The sequence below is a fragment of the Gekko japonicus genome, unplaced genomic scaffold, assembly GCF_001447785.1.
Source record: "Gekko japonicus isolate JY-2015 unplaced genomic scaffold, Gekko_japonicus_V1.1 scaffold397, whole genome shotgun sequence".
Lineage (NCBI taxonomy): Eukaryota > Metazoa > Chordata > Lepidosauria > Squamata > Gekkonidae > Gekko > Gekko japonicus.
In genome coordinates, this window is record NW_015170286.1 from 330,975 (window position 1) to 355,110 (window position 24,136).

At 41.5% G+C, this 24,136-nt stretch overlaps 1 protein-coding gene across 1 annotated transcript in view; it reads left to right on the forward strand.

The window, feature by feature from the left end:
* Positions 1-24,136, forward strand: part of SLC6A5 (solute carrier family 6 (neurotransmitter transporter), member 5) — a 95,958-nt gene that overhangs the window by 66,926 nt on the left and 4,896 nt on the right. Inside the window, exon 13 of the mRNA XM_015417870.1 lies at positions 21,355-21,455. Within this exon, the coding sequence (XP_015273356.1) occupies positions 21,355-21,455 (101 nt within the window). The remainder of the gene's footprint in view (positions 1-21,354; positions 21,456-24,136) is intronic.

A 24,136-nucleotide genomic window follows, 5' to 3' on the forward strand; every position in this document is an offset into this window, starting at 1 on the left:
TGGCCTTCTTGTGATTTTGTTTCCAGTTTGGTGTAGTGGTTAAGTGCGCGGACTCTAATCTGGGAGAACCGGGTTTGATTCCCCACTCCTCCACTTCCACCTGCTGATGTGACCTTGGGTCAGTCACAAGCTCTGGCACAGCTGTCCTTGAAAAAGAGCAGTTTGTGTCAGAGTTCTCTCAGCCCCACCCACCTCACAAGGGTGTCTGTTGTGGGGAGGGGAAGGGAAAGGAGTTTGTAAGCCGCTTTGAGACTCCAAGTGAAGGGTATAAATCCAATCTCTTCTTCTTCTTCTCTTCTACAATGCAGATTTCTGATTGTTCTAGAAAGCAGGTTATTCTTCTGGAAACATCAGTTATTAATCATGGCCTGAACTTCTATGAGCCCTCAAGAAGCCAAAGAATAGAGGTATTGGCAGTTCAGGCCCTCAGAAGAACCCAGTTACTTTCTCATGAGCTTAGTAAGATGATTGCCTATAGTCTGGTTTAAGTTTCTGAAAATATCAAATGTGGATTTTCTTCTGCAGCCTCAGACAGTGTATGGCCCAAGAAGTCATGGAAGTAGCCTAAAAACATGGCTCCTGACCAATGCTCCCTCTAAGCTGTGGAGGCTTGTGAGCAAAAATTCTACTTTGTGAGCTACTGGCATTAAAGTTGTGAGCAAGTGATTTGGCTGCTGCATAAATTAGTTTGCTCTGGAGCCATTCTTCCTGAGCTAAGACAAAAACATGTGAGCCAGAGGCTAAAAAACTGTGAGCTAACTCACACTAACTCAGCTTAGAGGGAACATTGCTCCTGACCCAGGGCTGCTTTTGCTGTTACAAATGACCTAGGTAAAGTAGAGTTGTGGCCCTGTGCCTACTTGATCTTTGTGAGCGACAACATCTGGAAATCACCGTCTGACTATCTCCAGTGGTAGAAATGCAGGAGAGAACAGGCCTGCAGCTATCTTCTGGCAATCTGCTACAGTAGCACTGGGAGAAAGACATCTGGGTCTTACTACTTCAGGCCTTAAATGGCACTTCAGGTGCCATTTAGGAACAAATGAGAGATCAGGTAAAAGAGACTCTACCACATGTGAGAGAACAGGCCTGCAGCTATCTTCTGGCAATCTGCTACAGTAGCACTGGGAGAAAGACATCTGGGTCTTACTACTTCAGGCCTTAAATGGCACTTCAGGTGCCATTTAGGAACAAATGAGAGATCAGGTAAAAGAGACTCTACCACATGTGACAGAGAAGACTTCACCCTCTAAAACATTCCTGGCATCTTGGTATACACTTCCTCATTATTAACTACTCACATTGTAAAAAAAAGGGGGGAATTAAAACATGCTGGAAACTAATTGATGCACATATCCTGTTTCCATGGAAACTAACAGAAGCCATATACACCCTCATCCAAAAGAAGATATTCCAATGAAATTCATTGCTGCCAGATCTGTGAGTCAAAACTGGGGAGGGCAGGGCAGCCTATAGATTTTGGTCATCATGGCATGGTATTCCTGCCTGTGCCTTTTAACGATTGTGACTACCATATCTCAAATTGGCTGCTCCAGATGTTGTTTATGAAATGGGTGATTTCATACTGCTGTATGTCTCAAGAAGGAAGCATTAAAGTGTCAGGCATCTCTCTTTACGTCTTCCAGTTTTGAGTTACTGTAAATGAATTGAATACTCACTGGATATATTGCCAGGCATTTCAACTTTAAGGCCTGCTTATAAGATTTGTATTGCCCCTTTGTGCTATTTTACTGTAATAGAAACACATTACAGTACTATCTGGAAGTGGAAAGAATTCTCATAAAACAGCATCCTTACAAGTGATGAGAAATTTGTGCTTAGAAAGAATGAAAAACTGGCTCCCTCTTTCTGACTCTTGCCCAGGATTCCTGGGAGTCTCTCCAGGATATGCCAACCATTTCAACCAGTATTGCTAAGGGTCAGTCAGGTATTCTGGTGTTAAAAGGCGAGAATCTACTTTCACCTCTGCTTTATTCATGTGCTCAAGAGATGAATCAGAAGCTGAAGCAGTTGGATGAGAGTCAGAAAATTAGGGGCTCCTCCTGACACTTTCATCCTGAGATGAAGGATAAAACAACACACAACAGGGTTGCTGTTTCTGGAGGGTGGATTTTACTGTTGCACTAACAAACCAGAGAGCCAAGAAGGGTCAACACAGTTAAGAAGGAGATGCCACCATCTCCTGCATCACCTGAACCACCTGAACCATCTTTACTGTCTAACCACCAGCTGATCTTGCTTCATCCTTTTGCCTCCAGTCTCCTGAATGATGCTGAACACCTGCTTGATGATTTGTTTTCTCACTCTAACCCAGACTGTGCCCTCTGTGCTCTACTGAAACTAGCCCTGCTAAAATCTCAGGTGACTGATAAATCCTCAAGTGTTTGTGTTTGGTGCCCTCTTATAGTGCAAAGTGCCCTTTCTGTGGCATTTCCATTCCCAAGTTACCCCGCCCTTGTGCGTGTGTGTTCTAAGCATGTGCAACTCGAGACCAGGGCAATATTGTGCCATGCCTTGGGGTGTCCTGCCTGGGGTTTATTAATACTTTGAAGGCCTGTTGTCTGCTGCAGATTTAGGTGGCATGCTAAACTGTGCCAGTACTTGGGAGGGGCAGGGTGGGAAACCTCCTGATTCTGCTAAGATGCAGGGCTATTTTTGGGCAGGAACACACAGGAACGGAGTTCCGGCTGGCTTCAGAGTTGGCCACGCCCACTACAGCCAAAACCTCTGCGTGCGTGGCTACAGAGGGGAAGGCCAGGAGAGTGACCACCCCCCGGCGACTCCGAGGCGGGTGGGCCTTACCTGGTCTGTCCAAGGGCTGGCTTGCCCAGGCTCACCGCAGCTGCGGGGCACCCAGGCAAGCCAAAGGAATGCAGTTTAAACTGCCATCCCTTCCCTTTGGGGGGGGGGGCTTTCCTGGGCTCCCCACAACCGTGGGGCACCTGGGCAAGCAAGGCATGGGGTGTGGCCTAATATGCTAATGTGCTGTGAGGGGTGTGGCCTAATATGATAATGAGTTCCTGCTGGGCTTTTTCTACAAAAAAAGCCCTGCTCAGATGTATACTGGCACAGAGCTTATATCAACATTCAGCTGGAGAAATTATGACTGCTCTGGTAGGCAGGAAGAAAGAAAAACCAGGTCCAAGGTGAAAAGATTTATTGAAGTTTCTAGATCCCTATACGTTTCGCTCTAGGCTTCATCAAGGGATCTGTTATTAAACAAAAATGTAACAATTGAATAACAAAAGTGTAAACATTATTAGAATGTAATACGTAGATACCCATCCGAGCATTTTACAGGTTTGCCTTAAAATGTTTCTTTAACAATATCCAAAATTATAACAATTTGTTATTTCCAGAATGGAAGGAACACAAAAATATTTACAGAAATAATTCAAAACAGAATGATAAGCACTGACATGATGACATAACTTCTATCGAGTTTTTCAATTTCCACTATGACTAAGCTCTTTTTTAAAATTACTGGCCCTTTAAGGTCTAAGGATGCATGGCATCATACCCAGCTATAAGATACAGGCTTTCTCATTTCATTGCTCAAGGACAGTTTGTATTCTACATCACATTACCTTTTAAGAATCTATCCCCAAATTTCCTAGGGCTAGTCTTTCCCCCCCAGTGTGTTGGATTATTTTGACTGTTAAAAAAGCACTTTCAGATTTCTTACCAAAAACTATAATGTAGCATGAAGCCACTGCTTCTTTTATAACTCTCAGGAGCTCAGTTAAGCAACACTTGCCCTCTTTTTTGTGACAGCTGTTTAAATATGAAAGCTGCTTTCATGTCCCCCTTCACTTTCTTGTTTCTAAGCTAAACACACCTCGTTTTGTCAGCATTTCTTCATCACACATTGCAAGTAGCAAGCATTCCTTGTTTATTTCTAGAAAGTTTGCAGACATCTAAATCTGTATCCATAACATATTATTCATACAGAAATGAACTCTAGTGCTGTTCAATATATCCGAAGTTGCTCAAAGTCTTAAGAAGTCAGCGGCAGTACTTACCTTTCCCTGTTCTGAACCTGCTGCTCATCAATTTCATTGAGCGATCATAAGTTATAATAGTAGCAAAAACATATGTATAATCTCTTTTCAGATATTAATAATTTTAAATATATATCACTTTCCCCTAACAAAGCATTTTTCTAAACTAAAAAGTTTTAAATGCTGTATGAATTTATCAGTTTTGTCCCAGCATGCTTCACTTGGCATTTATTCATGCTGACTTTTTTTTAATGTGGGTATTATGTGTATGTGTGTGTGTTTGCATGCCTGGAAATCGTGGTGACTACTGGCAGCCCCTACTGGGGGCTTGGGCATTTTTCAGAGAGGTGGCTTGATAGCCTGCCTCTGCAGGAGCATTAGCCACATACCTTGGAGGTCTCCCTTCCAGTTACTTGCCAGGGTCAGCCCTACTTAGCTTCCAAGATCTGATGAGATTGGGCTTGCCTGAACTCTTCAGGTCAGGACATTCCTGCTGACTCTTTTCTTTTGTCCCTTATGCTAGTTTGGGAAGTTCTTCACAGTCTACTTCCAGTTCTGCCATCCATCCACATTTTAATGTTATTTGTAATTTTGACTGTTCACCACTAACTCCTTATCATTCATGAAAAATTTAAGTCGCAGGGGTCCTCATGCAGATCCCTGGGGGAATCCCACTGCTTACTTCACTCTACTGTGAGAACTGTTCATTTAACCGTACCCTCTGTTTTCTGTATTTTAAGGCTTCAGTTACTGAAGCACAAGGATGTTGTGGTTGCCTCCTGTAGTATATTTAACGCTACTCTAGGATTTACTTGATCAAATGTTGCTTCAGGAAAGTTAAATATGGCTGCGGTCACACGGAGCATTAGCCACACTAGAGCGATGGAAGACAGGCGGAGTTTCCGGGCTCGATCTCACCGGCACATCTGGGAAGTGTAGCACTTCCGTGGCTCAACTGAGGCTTCCTGCCGAAAACATGTAGCAAAAAACTAGTACCTCGGAGGTACTAGTTTCCGGTAACTGCGGGGCAAGGGCAGGCGTCTGATCGCGTTTCCGGAGGCATCCGGTGCCCACCATGTCCCCTTGCGAAAAAGGTTTTTTTCCCCACATCTCTGTGGATGCGCACAAGCACCCAACGGAGCATGCACAGTTGTGGTGTACACGAAAAACAAAACATCCAGTTTGCCGCACCGCGCGCTTCTTTTTTGCGCGCGGAATTGTCTTGCGATCAGCACCTCTCCCTTCCCACGGAACCTCCATGGTACCTCAACGGGAGGTCTGATCTCTTTACCACGCGTTAGTTTGCCCTGGGGCAAACTGCCATGCTTCCCCCCGCAGTTTCCTGCCCGTGTGACCGGGGCCTACGTTTAATTTTTTTCAGGAGAAGGCAACAGTAATGTAGATCAGGATGGATAGCCGCGAGAGCATGCGCGGTATGGCGCGGGCGACGGACAGATTCTCAGGATGCTCCTGAGCCGCCTGATCCATTTTCATCTTTTTTGGCCCCCCCCCCGGTTTCAGGGGACCTCTCTCCTGAAGGGAGAACTGGTGGCAGAGGGCTTCTTTTCGACCCCTCCCTGCTTTGGCATCGCAGGGGGGTGTCCGATATTGCCCTGAAGCAGGGACGAAGAGTGGAGTGGAACGTGGACTCCATGTTTTACACATAGCCCCGACCATCCGCCTTTTAACCTATTGTTTTTTGTTGGATGAATTATAACTACTACATCGCAGAAAGAAATATATGAAGGATCAAGAGACTATTTGGAGGAGCATTGGATTATAATACCCCCAACAGATAGTTCCAACTCTATAGAAAGCAGCCACGAAGCGATTGGAAAATGAAATTATCTTTGCTGCAAAAGGGAGGGGGTAAGAAAAAGCTATTCTGTTTTGTTTTGAGCTACTATTGTATGAAGTTGACGGACAATATAGGCTTTGGTAAAAAGACTATTAGAAGCTAACCTGTATGCTGAAGCGTTAAAATGGAGTTGGGAGAGAGCAGCGAGGAATGGGACCCGGATATAGACATTGCAACTCTCACAATGGAACAGTTTAAAAATTTATTGGTGAGAGAAATAACACAAGCATTCAGAACTGCCTGTAATAATATTCTTAAAACCTCGCAAAATGTGAGTAACAATGAAGACCAAATTCAACCGGCTCAGACTGTTATTGAGGAGTGAGATGGCTTTCTGGATGGGACGAGGGAAATGGCGGATAACCAGCTGAAGTCAGTGAAAAAAAGAAAACCAAGAGATAGATACAGCCTAGACAAAAGATACAGCAGACCTTGTATTAGAAAAAGAAGATGCAAAAAAAGTCCCCATAGATGTTTTAGAAGAAAAAAAGGCAAAGAGACAAAAGAGAAAAAGAGGAGGAAAAGCCTGTGTAAACCAGACTAAACTGAATATGAGATTGAGGACTGACCTTTTGAAGTGTGGAAGAAGAGTTTAGAAGATGGAGATTTATGAATACAAAAATGCAAGGCATTTAAAAGAAATTGAAAGAAAGAAGGAAGATATGGAAAGAGCAGAAGGAGAGAAGAGACAAAATCTATGCTTGCTGATTAAAAAGGTTTACATACTCTGCTTGGGATTTTTTTGGCTTCTGAAAACAAATTGAGAGATTGCGTTGTAATGGTGGAGGAAGGAGTGATGCTTCGTAAATTACATGTTTGTTTGTTTTTCTTTTTTATAAGATTTATTTCACTAATTTATCTCACTGCCATTTTGGGATAATAGGTAGAATTAAGAAAAGGTATGTTTGTGGTTTAACATGGTTTAATTATTTGGTTAAGGATATATATGACCTCTGGAAATAGACTGAGAGACTGTGTTGGAATGGTGGAGGAAGGAGTGATAAGTTATGAGATCCATGTTTCTTTTTTTAATTTACTTCTTCTTCTCATTTTCTTGGAGTATACAGTTGAGATTAACAGGGAAGTATATACATATTCATATATTTTAGAACAAGTAAGTAGGTAGTAGAGTCTCAAGGGTGTAGCTTCTTTAATATCTAAATGTTGTCTAGAGATTGCTGAATGTTTGGATGAACTTAACAGTGGAGTAAATTGTGCTGCTTAAGATAGCACATAATATAATATAAAGGAAACTAGCAGTAAGTTATATGTAGGATTGGTTAAACATAGATATATTGTTTTTGATACCTACTGCCTTCGATCTCCAGTAGGTAGATTGACTTGTTAGCTGTGGTTAGCCCAAACAGGAAATAGATGGTCCAAACAGGAAATAGAATATAAACTACTCAAGTAAGTATGAGGGCAGCGTTAATATGAAGGTTAATTAATAGTAAGAATGTTTATGCTATATGAGTTGAAATTGTGATCTACTATTAATATTGAAATTAGAGAAATAAATTAGGATTTGAAACACAGGAAGAAAGATAAGGGTGGAAAAAAGAGAATATGATATGATAATGGAGGTGTAATTATTTTTGTCAATTTAAATTTGATTATTGCGATGTATTTAACTATATGGGTGTCCTATATATGTTTGTGTGTCTGAAAATCAATAAATAGATTATATTAAAAAAAAAATTTAAAGGATGGGTAGCCGCATTAGTCTGTCTGTAGCAGGAGAAAAGAGCAAGAGTCCAGTAGCACCTTAAAGACTAACAACATTTGTGGCAGGGTATGAGCAGTGAGCAATTACTCAGGAAAGCTCATACCCTGCCACAACTTTTGTTAGCCTTTAAGGTGCTACTGGACTCTTGCTCTTTTCTACATGAATGTGGGTTTGGTTGGTATTGTACTGTCATTTAATTCATACTAAGACTCAAGATACAAGATTCTTTTATAATTATTTATTTTCTTTGAAGCATAGAACTAATATGAACCTCACCAAGCATAGGAAGCATAATGCAACAAAGATCTTAGAAGCTAGAGAGCAATCCTAAGCAAGTCTATTCAGAATCCTACTCAAGTATGGGGCTTACTCCCAGGAAAGGGTTCTCAGGATGGCACTGTCAGTAACGCAAAAGAACACAACTATTAATTTTATTAGAAGGATGCCTTATTCCAGAATCTCACTATTATCTGGCTAATGTTGGAGTGTTGGAGCGGGGTACATACTGTTCAGTTTATTTTTCATATGGACTCATGATCTATTTTATACATTATTATCCCCTCTGCCCAATAGGGTTGCCAAGTCCATTTCTCTTTGCAGCGGATGGCGTCCCGAGCGTGCGCGCCACATGCACGTCAGCCAGATGTGACGTGATGACGCCGGGCACGCTGGGAGCGGGGCCACAGCCATCTGAGGGGAAAACTCTATGTTCCCCCCGGGGCCCGATTCCGTGGCAGCGGAAATCAGGCCTCCAAAGCGGGGGATTATCCGCCCCCCGGGGGGACTTGGCAGCCCTACTGCCCAACAAAGTAGTTATAATTAATACTTAGAAGAAAAACTAGATCATTCTAACTGTCTACATTTCCTGAATTTCCTGTCTGCCAGAAGTGTTTTGTACTAATTCATGTTTCTAATCAATCATAGATTATTGCCTGAAATTGTCCAAATTCTGCACATCTATGTTAATTCCCTGTGGCTGAAAATCTTATTTACTTTTTATTTATAGCACACCTTTGTTGCTGAGACTCAAGAGAGATTTCATAGTGTAAGACCAATCAAAGGGCCTGAGACGTCCAGCAAACAATGAGTAGGACTAGGATTACAAAAATTACAAACAACCCAAAAAACAAAACCCCAAACCCCAAACAAACATTATGGGAGCAATCCTAAACAGATTTACTTAGAAGTAGGTCCCATTTTATTCAATGCGGCTTATTCCCCGGAAAGTGTCCTTGGGATTGCAGTCCGTATGTTATAAATAATGCAAAAAAGTGGAGTAGACTAAAATCGTGTTACTTTTATAAACGCTCCTTCCGTAGGGCCCACCGATGCCTTTCCTGGCATCTGCCAAGTGATTTTAGGAAATGGGTGGGGCCGGGGGGGGGGTTGCCCTGCAAAGCTTCAGATTGGCCACTGGAGATTTGATTGGCTGTACAGATTTTTTAAAACCTTGCTTTGGCAGCAGCTGCTTCTTCCACAGCACAAAGATCTCCACTGTGTGACTAAAGGTAAGCTGGTGCAACAATTTGGTAGCTGGCGCTACCTCCTGCAGCAGCCATGTTGTGGCTGTGCCCATCATGTGGTGTCAAAATTCCAAAGGTGCTTGCAGGGTCAAAAAGGGTTGGGGACCCCTGTTCTATAGCCTGATTCCTTTTATAGAAATGCCCTCTTCAACAATTTTGTTTTATACAGTTTGCAGGATTCAAGAAGTGTGCTGGTCTTCCTGGCCTCCTCAGACAAGCCATTCCACAATGTGGGGGGCACAACAGAGAAAGCAAGTGTATGGGCAACTTTCAGTGTTACTCATTTGCAGGTTGGCACTTTCAGAAGGCTTTGCTACTGTGCTGGAACATAGCAGGAGAGACAGCCCTGACGATATGAGGGCCCAAGGCTGCAAAGAGCTTTGTGGTATGGAGGAATCTGGTTCAAAATTAGGTCATGACACATGAGTTAAATTTGATGAAGAGTAATTTAAGTCAATATCAATATCCATGACAATAAGTCCTGTGCTTCAGTTCTGTGATTGATTATATAATCAATCACCTAATCTGTGATTGCTTTAGGTATCTTTGTTGGGGAACTTTCTGAAAGCTTTTTGGAAGATGTAGTGTCTCCTCAATCATGCATATGTACATGTTCTTCATAAGTAATTTGGAAGAGTGGTGGAGCAGGACTTTAATTTGCAAATTTTCTTCAACAAGGATTGTTCTTTTGTGTAATTATCAATTCTAGCTTTAATAGTGTGTTCATCTAATTTATTTGGAATAGGGTCTCCTTATATTATACATGAAATGTGAGTAGATTGGCGCTTCCCCAGCCCTACTAGCCTTTAATGCCTGACAGAACTTGCCTTAAAACAGTGTGTGGGGCAAATTGGTTCCGAAGCATGTTGTAACAGCAGGAGGGGCTTTAACCAGCAGTGGGACAAACTTTCACTCCTGACAGCCATTTCCCCCCCACTGAAAGCAGTACAGGATGGAAGGGAGAGAAGGCTAAAGTTCTTCAGGATGCCGTGCTATGCTCCAGGGCCTGTTTGGTCCTCTTCACTGTTTTTAAAGTGAGTTCTAGGTTAGATTTAAAATGTGAGTCAGGTTAGGGGAATCCCCACCCAACCTACATTTCATGTATTGTGTAAGGAAACTGTCATGCTGATAGCACTGTAATTTTCCAGATCTTAACTTTTTAAAACAATTGGTTTTATTCTACCTACTTTCCAATCCTCTGGTGAGGCTGATTTTAATATGAAGTTGCATCTATCTATTAAAAATTCAGCTATTTCATATTTGTTGTTAATTATCCTTATTTGTTGTTAATCATTCTCTCTGCCTCTCTCATGTGATTTGTGTTACAATTTGATTGACTATTTGATGGGCTGTCTGTGTGTTGTCAACTTCTATCCTGTTCTCTGTGTGGGAACACACAACATTAAGATTTTATCTGTGGAGAACAAGTTATCCCAAATCATATGCTTCACAGTTTCTGCTGGTTTCCCCTGGAAGTCAGTTTAAAAGCTATGTCACATTTCCTCACCCTAGTGGTAGGGTATTGGTACTAGTAGTATACAGAATACCGGAATGTATGACAGTTAGGAGGAACATTGGTAAGATATACAGCTCATCATATCGATGAGCTCCCATAGATAGTATATCATATGTATTGCAAGTTTTTATGTGTGTGTTTTGTTCTCCTTATAAGTCAGATAATGGTGAGTTGGTGATTTGCTGCCACTTGATGCTTTTACATGTATGTATGCATACATGTATGTATATATTTACATACTTGCTTACTTACATGTGTATTTTGCCTTTTGGATGAAGGGTCCTATAGAGACTACTGCATAGAACTGTTCTGCTACCCACCAGAGAGGAGTTACAGGGCGGTGCAAGCTGAATTTGTTTTTCAAGTGAGACAGAGCTGGAAACCTATGACGTCTTTGTAATATTTGCTTCATTTATAAATACCCAAGTAGGGCATATAAGGTTCTCCACTTTAGATCCCCAAACAAAGAGGGAAATTCTGAACTCAGTGTACTTTCATTTTTAGCCAGTTAGGCAGTCTCTTTATTTATCTACTGAATGTCCCTAAAGAAGTAATCCAAAATTTGAATCAAACCCTTAAAAATCATGACAGTGTTACATGGTATTATTATTATGCAGAATAGCAGACTTAAAACTAGACTGGCTTCATATATGTATATTGAATAGCATGAGGGATAAGATTGAACCCTGTAGCACCCCATGGGGCAGAGCAGGAATCTCCCAATAGTATTTTCTGACCTTAACCCAGGTAGGAATCAAACCATTGTAATAAGGTGCTACTTAGTACCAGTGCTGAGAGGCAGCTCAGTAGGATACTATGGTTGAGTGCTCATCAAAGGCTGCTATCAGGGTCACATTCTCTCTGTCTAGTTCTCGATAGAGGTCATCAGTGAAGGCGACCAAAACAGTCTCTGTTCCAAACCCTGGCCTGAAACCAGATTGTATGTAACTAAAACTATTTTTAAAAGCTTTTAAAATAATTTTTAAAAAACGCTTTCTAACATCTGTTTGTCAAAACAGAAGGTAAACCTCTGTGCCATTTTTGTCTTGGCCACTGAGTGGCAGGAGCACAACAAAATCTATGCCACATATTGCAGAAGGTTCAATAAGCATACAGAAAAATTACCTGAGATAACAAGCAGACTGCATGAGGAAGTTCTTTTTTACAGGGCTATCAGTAGCATGTATTTGAATGCATTAATTTGAGGCCATTTTATAAATCACAAGACTGAACTCATTTCAGCCTTTATTCCCAGCCTTTATGATGCATTGCTGTTATATTTCTGAGTAATCATAAGGGCTAACCTTTGTGTATATAAAGGGAAGTGGGCCTAACTGTGGCTTTGTTGACAACAAAATATAAGAATAGTTCTTAAAAGTTGTGCTTATAATACTAAGAAATCTGGGGTTGTAAACATTATTTGGAATAGAACTCTGCTCTTTTTATTTCTCCTTTTTTCATCAGCTGAAATCCCCAATGTCCTTCTCTTCATAAATAAATGTATACCTCTCTTGCTTTTATAACTCAGCTACATTTTACCATCAGAAGGGGATACATGAGGACAAGAACTCTCCTTTAGGTTCTTTTCTGTGATTTGAATAACTCCTTGTGACATTTCCTTTTACAAATACAGACAACAGTTGTAGATCTAGACCAGAGACAGTCCTATTGGTGGAGTAATGGTGAGATAAAAGAACCTGTATTTTATTGGCAACCAGATCTCACATCCTCTGTGGATGTCTTTTGTCTTAGCTGGCCCCCATTGGACAACAGCTTGAGTAGCTTGTTGCCACAGTAACAACATCAGAGTTTCTGGGAGGTCAGCATTTGTGAGTAGACATCCGTACCAAAAAAGAAGAAGTAAACTGAACGAAGACAAAAATGTCTCAGAAAACCTAATAGTTGTAAATAACTCACACAATGTTTACTCACAAGTGTACCACGATACAGTACATTTTTCAGGTCTTTTGTGTTTGGGGGCAGATGGTCAGTTAAACAGAGTGAGTGTTACATTTCTTGGTGTATATCTTCTTTTTGCATCTTCGGTGAAACAGGTTGTGTTGGTTTTTAAAACAAAAATCAAAATCTGTTTAACCATTTAATTGGGTGGGCTGAGTAAACCATCATTAGCAGCAGTCCCTCTTTCAAATTGCCATCAGAACTCTGGGGAAAAAATGGCACCTACCTCTAGCCTGCAGTCATAGTAATAGGAGATGCTGAGGCAGACTTCAGCAATAGTGAGTATAAGCAATTGTACAGCGGGAGCTGTATGCGTGCAAGAGTGTGCGCAGGTATGATCCATGTGGACCGTGAAACAAATGGTTATTGGTTATGGTTGCCAACCTCCAGATAGGGCCTGGATATCTCCCAGAATTGCAGCTGATCTCCAGGCAAGATCCATTCACCTGGAGAAAATGGCTGCTTTTGGTAAGCATTATACCATGCTGAGGTCCCTTCTCCAGGCTTCACCCCCAAATCTCTAGGAATTTCCCAACCTGGAACTGGCAACCCTATTGTAGGCTGAAGTTGGGGACTGTTGCTGTGCTTCCCTCTCCTTCACCATATATCCCAAAACATCCCAATCTTAAGCAGGGTCACCAACTGGCCTGGGGGGGAAATGTCTTTAATAGAGACTTAATTTGTTAAAATGGGCAGCTGAAGTTTTTCATGGTGTGAAGGTAAATAACATCCCATTAATTCTCTGTTAAGGGGAGAAAATTCCTCTCAAACTTAATAATTCTCCTGCAGATCATTTGATAGGGTATTACTCTGTAACATTCTGCTATGCTCGAATCAAGTATTGAGTGTTCTTTTTAGAGCACATCTATACGTCAGTGTTTTAAAAAGTTCAAAATCAGTTCAGCCTTCATGGCTGTCAGCCACAGCTTGTCCAAGGAGTCCAGGACATTTCAATTTCTTAATCAGAACTGCAGGCCTGTCACATGACAATGATTTTCAGGGCTTCTGAAGCCATGATATCAGTGTATTCAATAGATCTGCACTTGCTAAGACTCTTTTGATGAAAATCGGTGTTCTAAAGATAGGAGTAAGTGCTTGACTTAGTGGTGTTCTTGTAAGTGACTATGTTTTTTTTAAGCTCCCACATTTCAAAGCAGAATTTGATGTTTCATTCAGCCACTTCTCTCAGTTTCTTTAAAAAAACAACACGTTAAAATGTAATGAAGTGATATAGTCCAATTTTTTTAAAAAAGCATTATTCATGCCTCTTGTGAAAACAATACATATCTTGGAATGTGCAGCTATCTTTGTATTTTTGTCTCATTTCTCTTTTTCTTCAAACTCTAATTTCAGCTTGATGTATTACTCAATCACCTATGTTACATGTGAGCAATACATTCTGTGTACTTTACTTTTTTTTAATAGTAAGCAAGATGCTATAGTGACAGCTTGTATGATGAAATAATTCACCTTTGGCTCTTGCTATACGTTCTACTCACTGTATATTCTACTCAGGGGAGGGGAAGCCCCCTTCACTGAGGTCATCCTTTCCAAAGTTTAATTTCATTAGTGCTGCATTACAGTCCTCTCAGTGACAGGCATGCCTTCTGTGTGCAATGTACACTAAATATCCTTTCACTGTTTTCTCAGATGAGGAATGAATGACTGGTAAGCACAATTATGATTTTGCATTGCCTTTAACAATCTCCTGCAAAATCCTCATTAGCTTTGTTTGGAAATGCAGCGCTTCCAAGCTTGTGAATGTTAGAGACAACTCTGTTTCAGTTGTAAAGTAAATTGCTTTCATCCGTTTTTTTCCCTGCCAGCACAATCAAAACCAGCTTTATTTTCATGCTTACTTAAGGGTACAATGATTTTTCAGGTAGCTTCCTTCTGCAGAAATGGCCACAAGAGAAGAAATGTAAAATTGTGCTGTTGCTAATTTATACTTATGTTTTATATTCTTCTTCAATTTGAAATACAGGCAGCTGTATGCCAAGTGCTCAGGGCAGTTAGGCATAGACAGATGGATCCTGTTCCCCAAAAGCTAGATGCTAATCCCATCACAAATGTTCCCTTTTCCTTATGCCTATAATTCCCTTGCAATTAGCTAACATTCATCCTGTGAAGTACTCCCTGAAAACCAATCACACGATTCCTCATATAAAATCCCACTTAGCTTCACTCTCCCTTGCCCCTCCCAACAACACCTCTGTTTCCAAGGATGAAGGCAACCTGATTTTCTCACTGCCTCCCCTTGCTCTCCTACGTTTAGTTTCTAATGTGTTTGTACTCCATGATGAGAAGAAGCATCCATCTGGTCTAGTGCAGTGGTTCCCAGCCTAGGAGCTGGGGATGCCTGGGGGGGGGGCACAGAGTTATTGCAAGTGGTGCATAAATCCATACATGCACTAAGAATTGTCATTTTGATTTTTTGTCATTACGTATTTTCTCAGTTAACAGATACTAATAGTACAACTACTATTGTGTGTTTGTATGTGGGGGGGGGATCTGCAACTTTTTATGTTAGAAAGGGATCCTCATACTTGAAAAGGCTGGGAACCACTGGTATGGCGGAAGGACAAAGAAGAGGTGTCAATTTAAGATTCCAGTGGCCTTAAAGCATCTAGTGTTGGAAATAATAACTGCCATATTGCTTTCCTGAGGAGCTTCTTAATCTCTTTTAGGCAGGGCTCTTTTTGTAGAAAAAGCCCAGCAGGAACTCATTAGCATAATAGGCCACACCCAACAGCAAAACTCATTAGCATATTAAGCCACACCCCCATGTTACCAGAAGTGTGGTCATCCAGCCACACCCACCTTTCCCTTCTTATTCTGTTTACCTTGTTTGTTGTCAAAACCCAGGGCTTTTTTTGTAGCAGGAACTCCTTTGCATGTTAGGCCACACACCCCTAATGTAGCCAATCCTAATGAGTTTCTGCTATTGGGTGTGGCCTATTATGCTAATGAGTTCCTGCTGGGCGTGGCCAATTCAGGAGCCAGCCGGAACTCCGTTCCTGTGCGTTCCTGCCCAATAATAGCCCTGCTTTTAGGACTCTTTTCACAACAATATATTTGCCAATGTCTAAAGGGTTTCTCAGAAATAACTCTAAAGATTGCTTTTAGTCTCCCTCACATCACTTCTGAATACAAAAGTGTACAGCAGTCATTTTAAAATCAAGTGTGCCGTCTGATCTATGTGGGTCTAATTTCCAAACATGAAAATTCAAGTACCATGTTTAGCACTACTTATGATAATGCTGTAAAGTGCCTCGTTGTTAACAAGGCAGCTGCTTTTCATACCAACCTCATCATTGTGAGCTATGAAAGTGTAGTTTTTGTTTTATTGAGGGACTGGGTGGGATGTAGGGATGTGATTTTAAGCACAATTAAGTTACTAGTGCTGTACAGGTACATGGTAGCGGGAACTCTCCAGAAGCATCTCAGGGCATATTATTTTTATATCAGTTTAATGCCTGTTTAACTGACATGGTTTCTGCAAAAGAATTCTGGGAACTGTGGAAATGTTGGGACATCCCTGTTAAAGATTCTTAGTCTCTTCTAAGAACTCGAGTTTGGAATCTATGATGTATACAAGTCTTTATGGCTCCATATTATGCATACTTACTCAGAAGTAATTTCCACTGAGGATCAGTAGCTTGCTTTCTCATGAGAATGCAAAATAGTGATTCTCAGTGGAAATTACTTCTGAGTAAGCATTCATAAGATGGAGCCATAAAGACATGCATATATCTATACCTACGCAGACAGAGAGAAATAGGAGTTGGAAGGCTAGATTTCCCAGTTACCTTACAAAAGTCCAGCCTGGGAAAATCTTCACTTTTAAATTGTAGCCATCAAATGCCTCAAGCAGTTCTTGCAGAGGAGTATATGTGAACATTCCAAGTAAATTATTGAATTTACATGCATTATTTGAAGTTTCATATCAGAACCTAGAGAGTCTGTTGTGTAGTTTTGTGTAGTATGGTGTAGTGGTTTGAGTGTCAGACTTAGAGATGTAAAATGTCCAAAAAAGAACAACTCCGCCCTGGGGGAAGTTTTTTTTTTTGAAAAATTGAAATATGTTCAGTACTTACTGTCCTATCACACTTAAACTATTTTTACTGCTTTAGCAACATAAAATCCATCCTTTACTTAGCATATAAAATTGCAATATTTGACATATTTATGGAATTTAAAAGTTATAAATGGCTTAGTTTTATACAAGCAAAATTGCAATATATATTCAATACTTGCATGCTGATGTACCCAGTGCTATCTTAGCACATGTACCTTAATTTTTGGTATCTGGTTAGAGAGAGAGCTAAGTTCTCAATGACACTTTCAGTTTTCCTCTGAGGATTTGATGCAGTTTTTGCCCCACCTCCTTCTGAACTTTTTTCTCCCTCTTGTAAGTTAGGGCAGTAAGCTACTTTTTACCCAACCTGTGGCTAAATGTGTCACCGTAGTTTGAGGGAGAAGTGAAAAGCTCAGCCACATCAGGTCAAAAGGACAACAGAAGGTATGCAGCAGTTAAGAAGCAATGAAAGCCCTGCATACTCCCCTCCTGAAGATTAGGTATACTTCTAGGTGCAGAACTGTATTTTGGATTTAACAGCTGCATAGGTCTAAAGCATACCCACCTTGTCATTAAAAACATTTCACTCATTCTGTAATTCTAAAAGTTAATAGATTTCATAGGACTTTTTTTCAATACTCCCCAAAATTTTCAGTTTTTTAGTAGGAAAAATTTGGGGGAAAGTCTTGGGGGGGACACACGTTATTTGTATCCAGGCCTTCACATCTCTAGGGTAACCAGGGTAACCGGGGTTAAAAAGCTTACTCAGAACCGTAGCTCACTAGGTGACCTTGGGCCAGTCCTGCCTCAGGAGGATGAAGGGAAATGTATGCTGCCTTGGACTCCTTGGGAAAAGGAATGGCTTTTTTTTTTAAAGCTCCCATACTAAGATAACATTGAATAATTTTCATGCCATTTATTTTGTGTTACATTTTAATCTCTTATTGTTCAAAGTTTAAGCCCTCCAGTTTAATTTCCTGCTCTGTATAGTTTCTCACACATGGGTTTAGCCTGGGGCATGAGTGACTATGTGATAAGGGTACTTGTTATCGAGAGCCTACAAAGGTAAACATTAAACAGTGAACATAGCACATCTAAGTCATTAGTGAAATGGCCAGCAATGACCACAATACTATAGCTCAAAGAGAATTGCAACAAGCCTGTAAGTATTTTTTCAAGTCTTTCCTTAGTTTTTCAGCGCTAGTACTAAGGATTTATTAGGGGAAAGAAATGGTATGAGGCAGTATTGGATAACAGGAGAACTTCATGTCTGGAGCTGGTTCTGTGACGGCTGTTTCAGACGTAAGTCATTATCTGATGTTTCGGGGGGGGGGTTAGTAGTAACTGATTTTGTGTGTGTGTGTGTGTGAGAGAGAGAGAGAAAACTGCTCCATAAGCAGAAGGCATAACTTCTGCCATATTGCTGCTAGATAATCCACATAATTAAAAACTCCATCCACTTGCCACAGTTGATGCAATACGATGGAAAGGACTGTGTGTACTTTGGTGGGGGGATCATATTTTGTTTTTTTTCACAGAGGGAGGCTAAAAATCTGAAATGCACATCACAGAGAAAAACCAGCCTTGATCCCTCACTTCCTGTCACTTCCACAGAAGCAGTGAAGTGACACGTTTTATTTTGCGTTGAGGTGGGATGGTTTTGTTCTTTGCGAGTGAATAATTAATAGCCGTGGCAGTGCTTCAGCATTGCAGGGTTTCTGCTAGAAAACGTCTATTACTGAGCAGAGGTGGTTTACTTAGTGGTAGAAAGGTGAGCGGAATGACAATGAGAAATTGAGGAAAAGAAATCACTCAGTCTAATCCTTACTTGGTGCAAAGCGGGGTTGTGCTGCTGCGCGCGAGTCTGGAAAGAACGTCGCTCCAATGTAATATCTGTCCCTTGATAAATCAGACCCGAAGGCACCTGCTGTGTGCATAGAACTGGCTCAACAAACCAGATAATGTGGCCATCTTGTGAAGGTCTGGCAAACAAAAGAGTCAATGAACTGAAATAATGTAGGAATTAATGTCAAAGGAAACAGTTCTGTTCAAACAATGCCCAGGATGGTTTCACTTAATAATTTTTATTGGTATGCTGTTTAATGTTTTAGCATAAATTTTATTCCTTGATAACAGAGGAAATGTTGGTATGAAGATTATTTTCCTAAACACTTTGCTCTTGTTCTTAGGAGCACTAAAAGGAACCCAACTTTAATACTGACGCCCAAGCCAGAATCTAGGAGATTTTTGCCTTGTAATATTGATTGGCCCAAAGAGGGATTTCAGTGAGATGCACCAAATGCTATTTTGAGTTTGGGGTAGGAAGCCAACAGAGGCAGAGACCCTGGGAAGCTGACCAGAAAGTTCAAGCAAGACAGGGGACTTCCTTCCCTGCACAGAACCCCATACAACCTCACTACAGCACTGAAGCCTGTTTTGGTTGTTGGTCCAGAGTTACTAGCTTGAGTTAAATATCTGCATTAAAAGACTAAAAAGAAAAAGATAAGATGCATTTGTAGCATGTCAGTAGCTGTCAGGATCAGGTAGGACTGAGCCCAGTTAGCCCAGCTTCCTTGGGCAAGAAGCTGAAATGGTTTGGCCTGAGGCAGGCAGTGAGATAAGAGGGGCAGACAGACCCTCATGCCCGATGAGCTGTCAGGAGGGCCAGAGGCTGGAGGTATGACTGGGGGGTCAACAGAATCCTAGAATCCCATAAACAGGTGGTGCAAAGCCAAATCACCCAATCTGGGGGAGGGGCAGGATAAAAATCTAAATAAATAAATAAATCCTTTGACATTAAGCAAGGCACTCGGACTGAGGCCCAATCGGCATCTAGCATTTGCTCTGCTGTGTTAACAAACCCACGGCTGGAACAGAAATTCCCCTCTACATGGCATGCCACTTTCACTTTGATGAATTGTCAGATTTTATGGCAGTGTCCAGACTGCATGCCGGCTTTCACTTCCTTTGATCTCTCAGTGTTATGGTAGCGTCTGGATAGATTTATGGCCATTATCAGAGGGTTTTTTTGTAGAAAAAGCCCAGCTGGAACTCATTAGCATAATAGGTCACACCCAACAGCTGAAATTCATTAGCATATTAGGCCACACCCTGCCACCATATCTCATTAGCATATTAGGCCACAGCCCAGTGTTGCCAAAAGTGTGGTCATCCAGCCACACCCACCTTTTGCTCCTTATTCTGTTTACCTTGTTTGTTGTCAAAACCCAGGGCCTTTTTTGGTAGCAGGGAATCCTTTGCATGTTAGGCCACACACCCCTAATGTAGCCAATCCTAATGGGTTTCTGCTGTTGGGTGTGGCCTATTATGCTAATGAGCTCCTGCTGGGCGTGGCCAACTCAGGAGCCAGTCGGAACTCTGTTCCTGTGCGTACCTGCAGGGGTGACTCTGCAGTCAGTACAGTGTTGGCCCGGGCTATTTTTGAATGTGGTTTTGAGCTGCATCTTTTTCTGTTCCAGTTTGGGTTTGGCAAAACAGCGGAGCAAATGCTAGATGCCGGTTGGGCCTGAGGAACCAAGTCAGAGGCAGAGCTTAGACAGCTCCTGCCCTGCCCTGATTTGCTCACTCACAGAGCTAAACAGAGGTATACCTTTCTAAGCACATTGTCTCCAGTGCCCTTAGAAGGGTATAACTTTGTTTAGGGTTGCTCTGTCGAGGATGCAGTTCTCAGAGTGGCCACCCTGGGGAATGGGGCTGAGGCTCCCTTCAGGCTCAGGCTCACCCGTGGCTGTGGTGGCTCAGAGCATAGGGATGCCAGCCTCCAGGTGGGACCTGGGGATCCCCCAGAATTACAACTCGTCTCCAGACTACAGAGATCAGTTCCCCTGGAGAAAATGGATGCTTTGGAGGGTGGACTCTATGGCATTGTACCCCAGTGAGGTCCCTATCCTCCCCAAGTGCCACCCCCAAATCTCCAATAGCTCCCCCACCGGTGGCCAGGGTACCGGGCAACCCTACTCAGGAAGTCAGGCACTAAGCCCTGGCTCCCAAAATCCTAGATTAGAAACTCCTGGCACTTTACGGTAACAGGGACTGAGATATATAACAAATCCTATAATTTACCAGTGGGAAACTTATGAATACCACCACCACAACCAGCCACAAAAGGTGTGTTATAAGCATTAGCCTGATTTCGTTAATACTAATGGAAACAGTAATGGCCCCTCTGTAAGTGGGAGGTATGTTTACAATATGGTTCAGATTTTTAAAACTTTGTTTGCAAAAGAAAATAATGCAGCTGTGCAGCCTCTAGGCAGAACTTGCATAGACTTTCATCACAACAAAAACAGTGCCTGGCTGTAAGGATTCAGGATAAAAATGGGGAAAAAATAAGTATATACTACTGTATCTGTAATAACTAAAGTAGCATTCTTTGTGTCCCAGGATGGTAAGAAAACAGCTTTCTGAAAGATGCTTAATATGTATGTAAAATATCATTTTGGGGAGTAAATAATTTATTAGAATGGTTTTCCATATAATACTCCACTTTATACCACATGGATAGAATATCTTTTAAGGAATTAGACTGACAAGTCGGGAGTGTCTGTTCCCATAATTAGTCACAAGGGAGATCTGTATTGCTATTTTGTAAGCTGCAGCCTAGTCTCTTTTGCATTTTTTAAAACTTAATTTACATGTGTTTGTTTTACAGGCTTGCAAAGATTTTGTGAAGATATTGAGATGATGATTGGATTCCAGCCAAGCAAATTCTGGAGGGTCTGTTGGGCATTTGTGACCCCAACTATTTTAACAGTAAGGATTCAGGGAGTGGGGAGAGGAGGAGGGAGGGGTGCCCTGGAACACATCTGCCATTGCTCAGTGCTCTTCCTGCTAAGGATAATGCATTAGCAGCCACAATAGCTATTAATTAAATCTGCCGTTCCTTAAAATAAAAAAGAGCGATGTTGAAGCCTAAATGTTTAAAATACAATTGGCATAAGTAACCTCAGTTTTCAGGTGCTGGACCTGTCCCAGCATAATCTTTCTTCATTGGATAGCTGTGATCACTTTACACTTTACCTTGGCTTCTGAGTTTCCATGTTTTATGTATTTGAACAACCGATGCAATTCTTGTCTAGCAGCTGTTCTAAGATGGGCTAAGAACGATGAAGGATGCTAGGAAGTTCTTCAGCCCCATTGAAACATAGTACCATGATTTTTGCTGCGTTCCTGATTGGCATAAGTAACCTCAGTTTTCATTGTGTGCGGTATAGCCAGATCCTAAGATTGCCCAGCTGTCTGAAGTACTAGCTCTTTTTTAGCAAATAAAAAAAAATCGTATGGCATTGTGTGCAGTATAGCCAGATCCTAAGATTGCCTGGCTGTCTGAAGTACTAGCTCTTTTTTAGCATTATGCACCACTAGGTGGCGAGCTAGATTTATTTTTTGGGCTGAGAGAGTTGTGACTGACCCAAGGTCACACAGCTGGCTTCATGTGGCGGAGTGCAGAATCGAACGCAGTTCTCTAGATTGGGCTGTCATAAGAGAGGGTTCAGCACACTGTACCTGACACTCTCACCTATTGATGAATGAGATTATATAGTGTGCCAATATTCATTGGACAAGGTGAAAGTATATAGAAAACTACAAACTTCTATTCCTCCTTTCCTGGCACCCCAGAAGGGTGGGAGCTGGGTTTCCTAGCAACAACCTGAGTTTGTGCTTAGATCTTAGGAGAGATCATGTTCCTCGTATGCAGATGTGTGGTAAGAAGAAAAAGAGATTAGATTTATACCCCCCCCTTCACTACCCAAAGGTGTCTCAGAGCGGCTTACAACCTCCTTTCCCTTCCCCTCCCCACAACAGACACCCTGTGAGGTAGGGGGGGCTGAGAGAGCTCTTGACAGAAACTGCTTTTTTTCAAGGACAGCTCTTATCAGAACTACGGCTTGCCCAAGGTCATCCAGCCAGGTGCAAGTGGAGGAGTGGGGAATCAAACCCGGTTCTCCCAGATTAGAGTCCACGTACTTAACCACCACACCAAACTGGTAAGAAGCTACACAGGATAAGGCCTCTGCAGTAGTGGTACCAAGATTCTAGAATTCCCTCCCCCTATGAGGTTTTTCTTGCACCTTTTCTTCTAGCCTTCCCAATATTGGCTAAGCCAGCTCAGTTTAGGCAGGCTTTTGGAGTGACTTAATTCTGATTTCTCTAGTGTACTGCTGACTTGGCCTTTTGGTGGCTTATTAGTGGGGGGTTTTTTTGGAGGGGGGTGATTTTTATTAACTTGTTTTCCCCCCAGGTCTGCTCTTTTAAAACATTTTATTGATGTACTTCATGTTCTTGATTATTTATAATGTCTTTATGATTGCTAGCCACTTTAAGGGTTCCATAACCAAAAACTGAGGTAGAAGCATCTTAACCAGTAAATAGAGAAAACAAAATGTTTTATTTATCAGTGATGGCTTGGAGCTCTTTTCAGTATGAGAGAAATACTTTCATCTTTCTTAGAAATTATACCATATTGAGAGTGGGTGGAGCAATCTCATGCCAAGGATTGATTTCTCCTGGGAAGGCTTTTCTCTTAATCAAGTTTGCTGAAGTTGAGCCATTGCAACAAACTGTTCTTCCTTGGCTTTACTTCCCTGTGCACAACCTATGTATTTTAATACAAGGCATAAGATATTTTCTATCAAGAATCCCTGACAACCTAGATGCAGATGCTTCCTACTGCCACTAGGTGTCAGCATTTCTCTTGGCGTTTTCTTTCTTTCTTTTGCGGGTGTTCAAAGCATTTCTGGGATTTGGGGCAGAAGGGGAGGGGAAAGGGTATATAATTTTTCTAGAGCAATCAAGATCAGTTTATAAACTGCTGGCTAATATTGCATCCATATTACCAGTTTTTAAACATATGGAACAAAGTTATTAATTATACCAATACCCAGTCTTCTTGAGTTATCTCTTATTTCACGGCAATTTTTTATTTAGTTGTGTTAAGGGGGAAAAAAATCTGTTACATGTGTTTATTTTAAAACATGAGCAATTTTCAAATTCTGAAGGCAGAACAGAACAGCCATATGTTCAAAAAGCCTGGGATATTAATTCCGAAGCAAGGCATACCCACACTTCCTTCTGAGCATGACCCGATGCTATTATATTTTCTTAGCATCTGTTATTGGCAGTGAGATAAAAGGGTCTTTCATCCCTTTCCCTCCCATCTTTTCAGCTGACTGAAAATAGGGCATTTTTAACCCTTTGTGATCAAGAGTTACTATCTGTGTCTTTCCAGACGGAAGGTGTTACAACTATTGTGCTAAGATTCTATATGTAACGGCTTTTTATCAATCTAAGCATTGCTACTGAAGTGAGAGCTAGGGGCACAATTTGGGGAGAGCCACTCAGAAAGGCATACGCGGATATTCCAGAGCAAATATGATTATTCCTCACAGCATTTATAGAGATGCATCTTTTTAATATTTTTAAAAGTAGCCTTT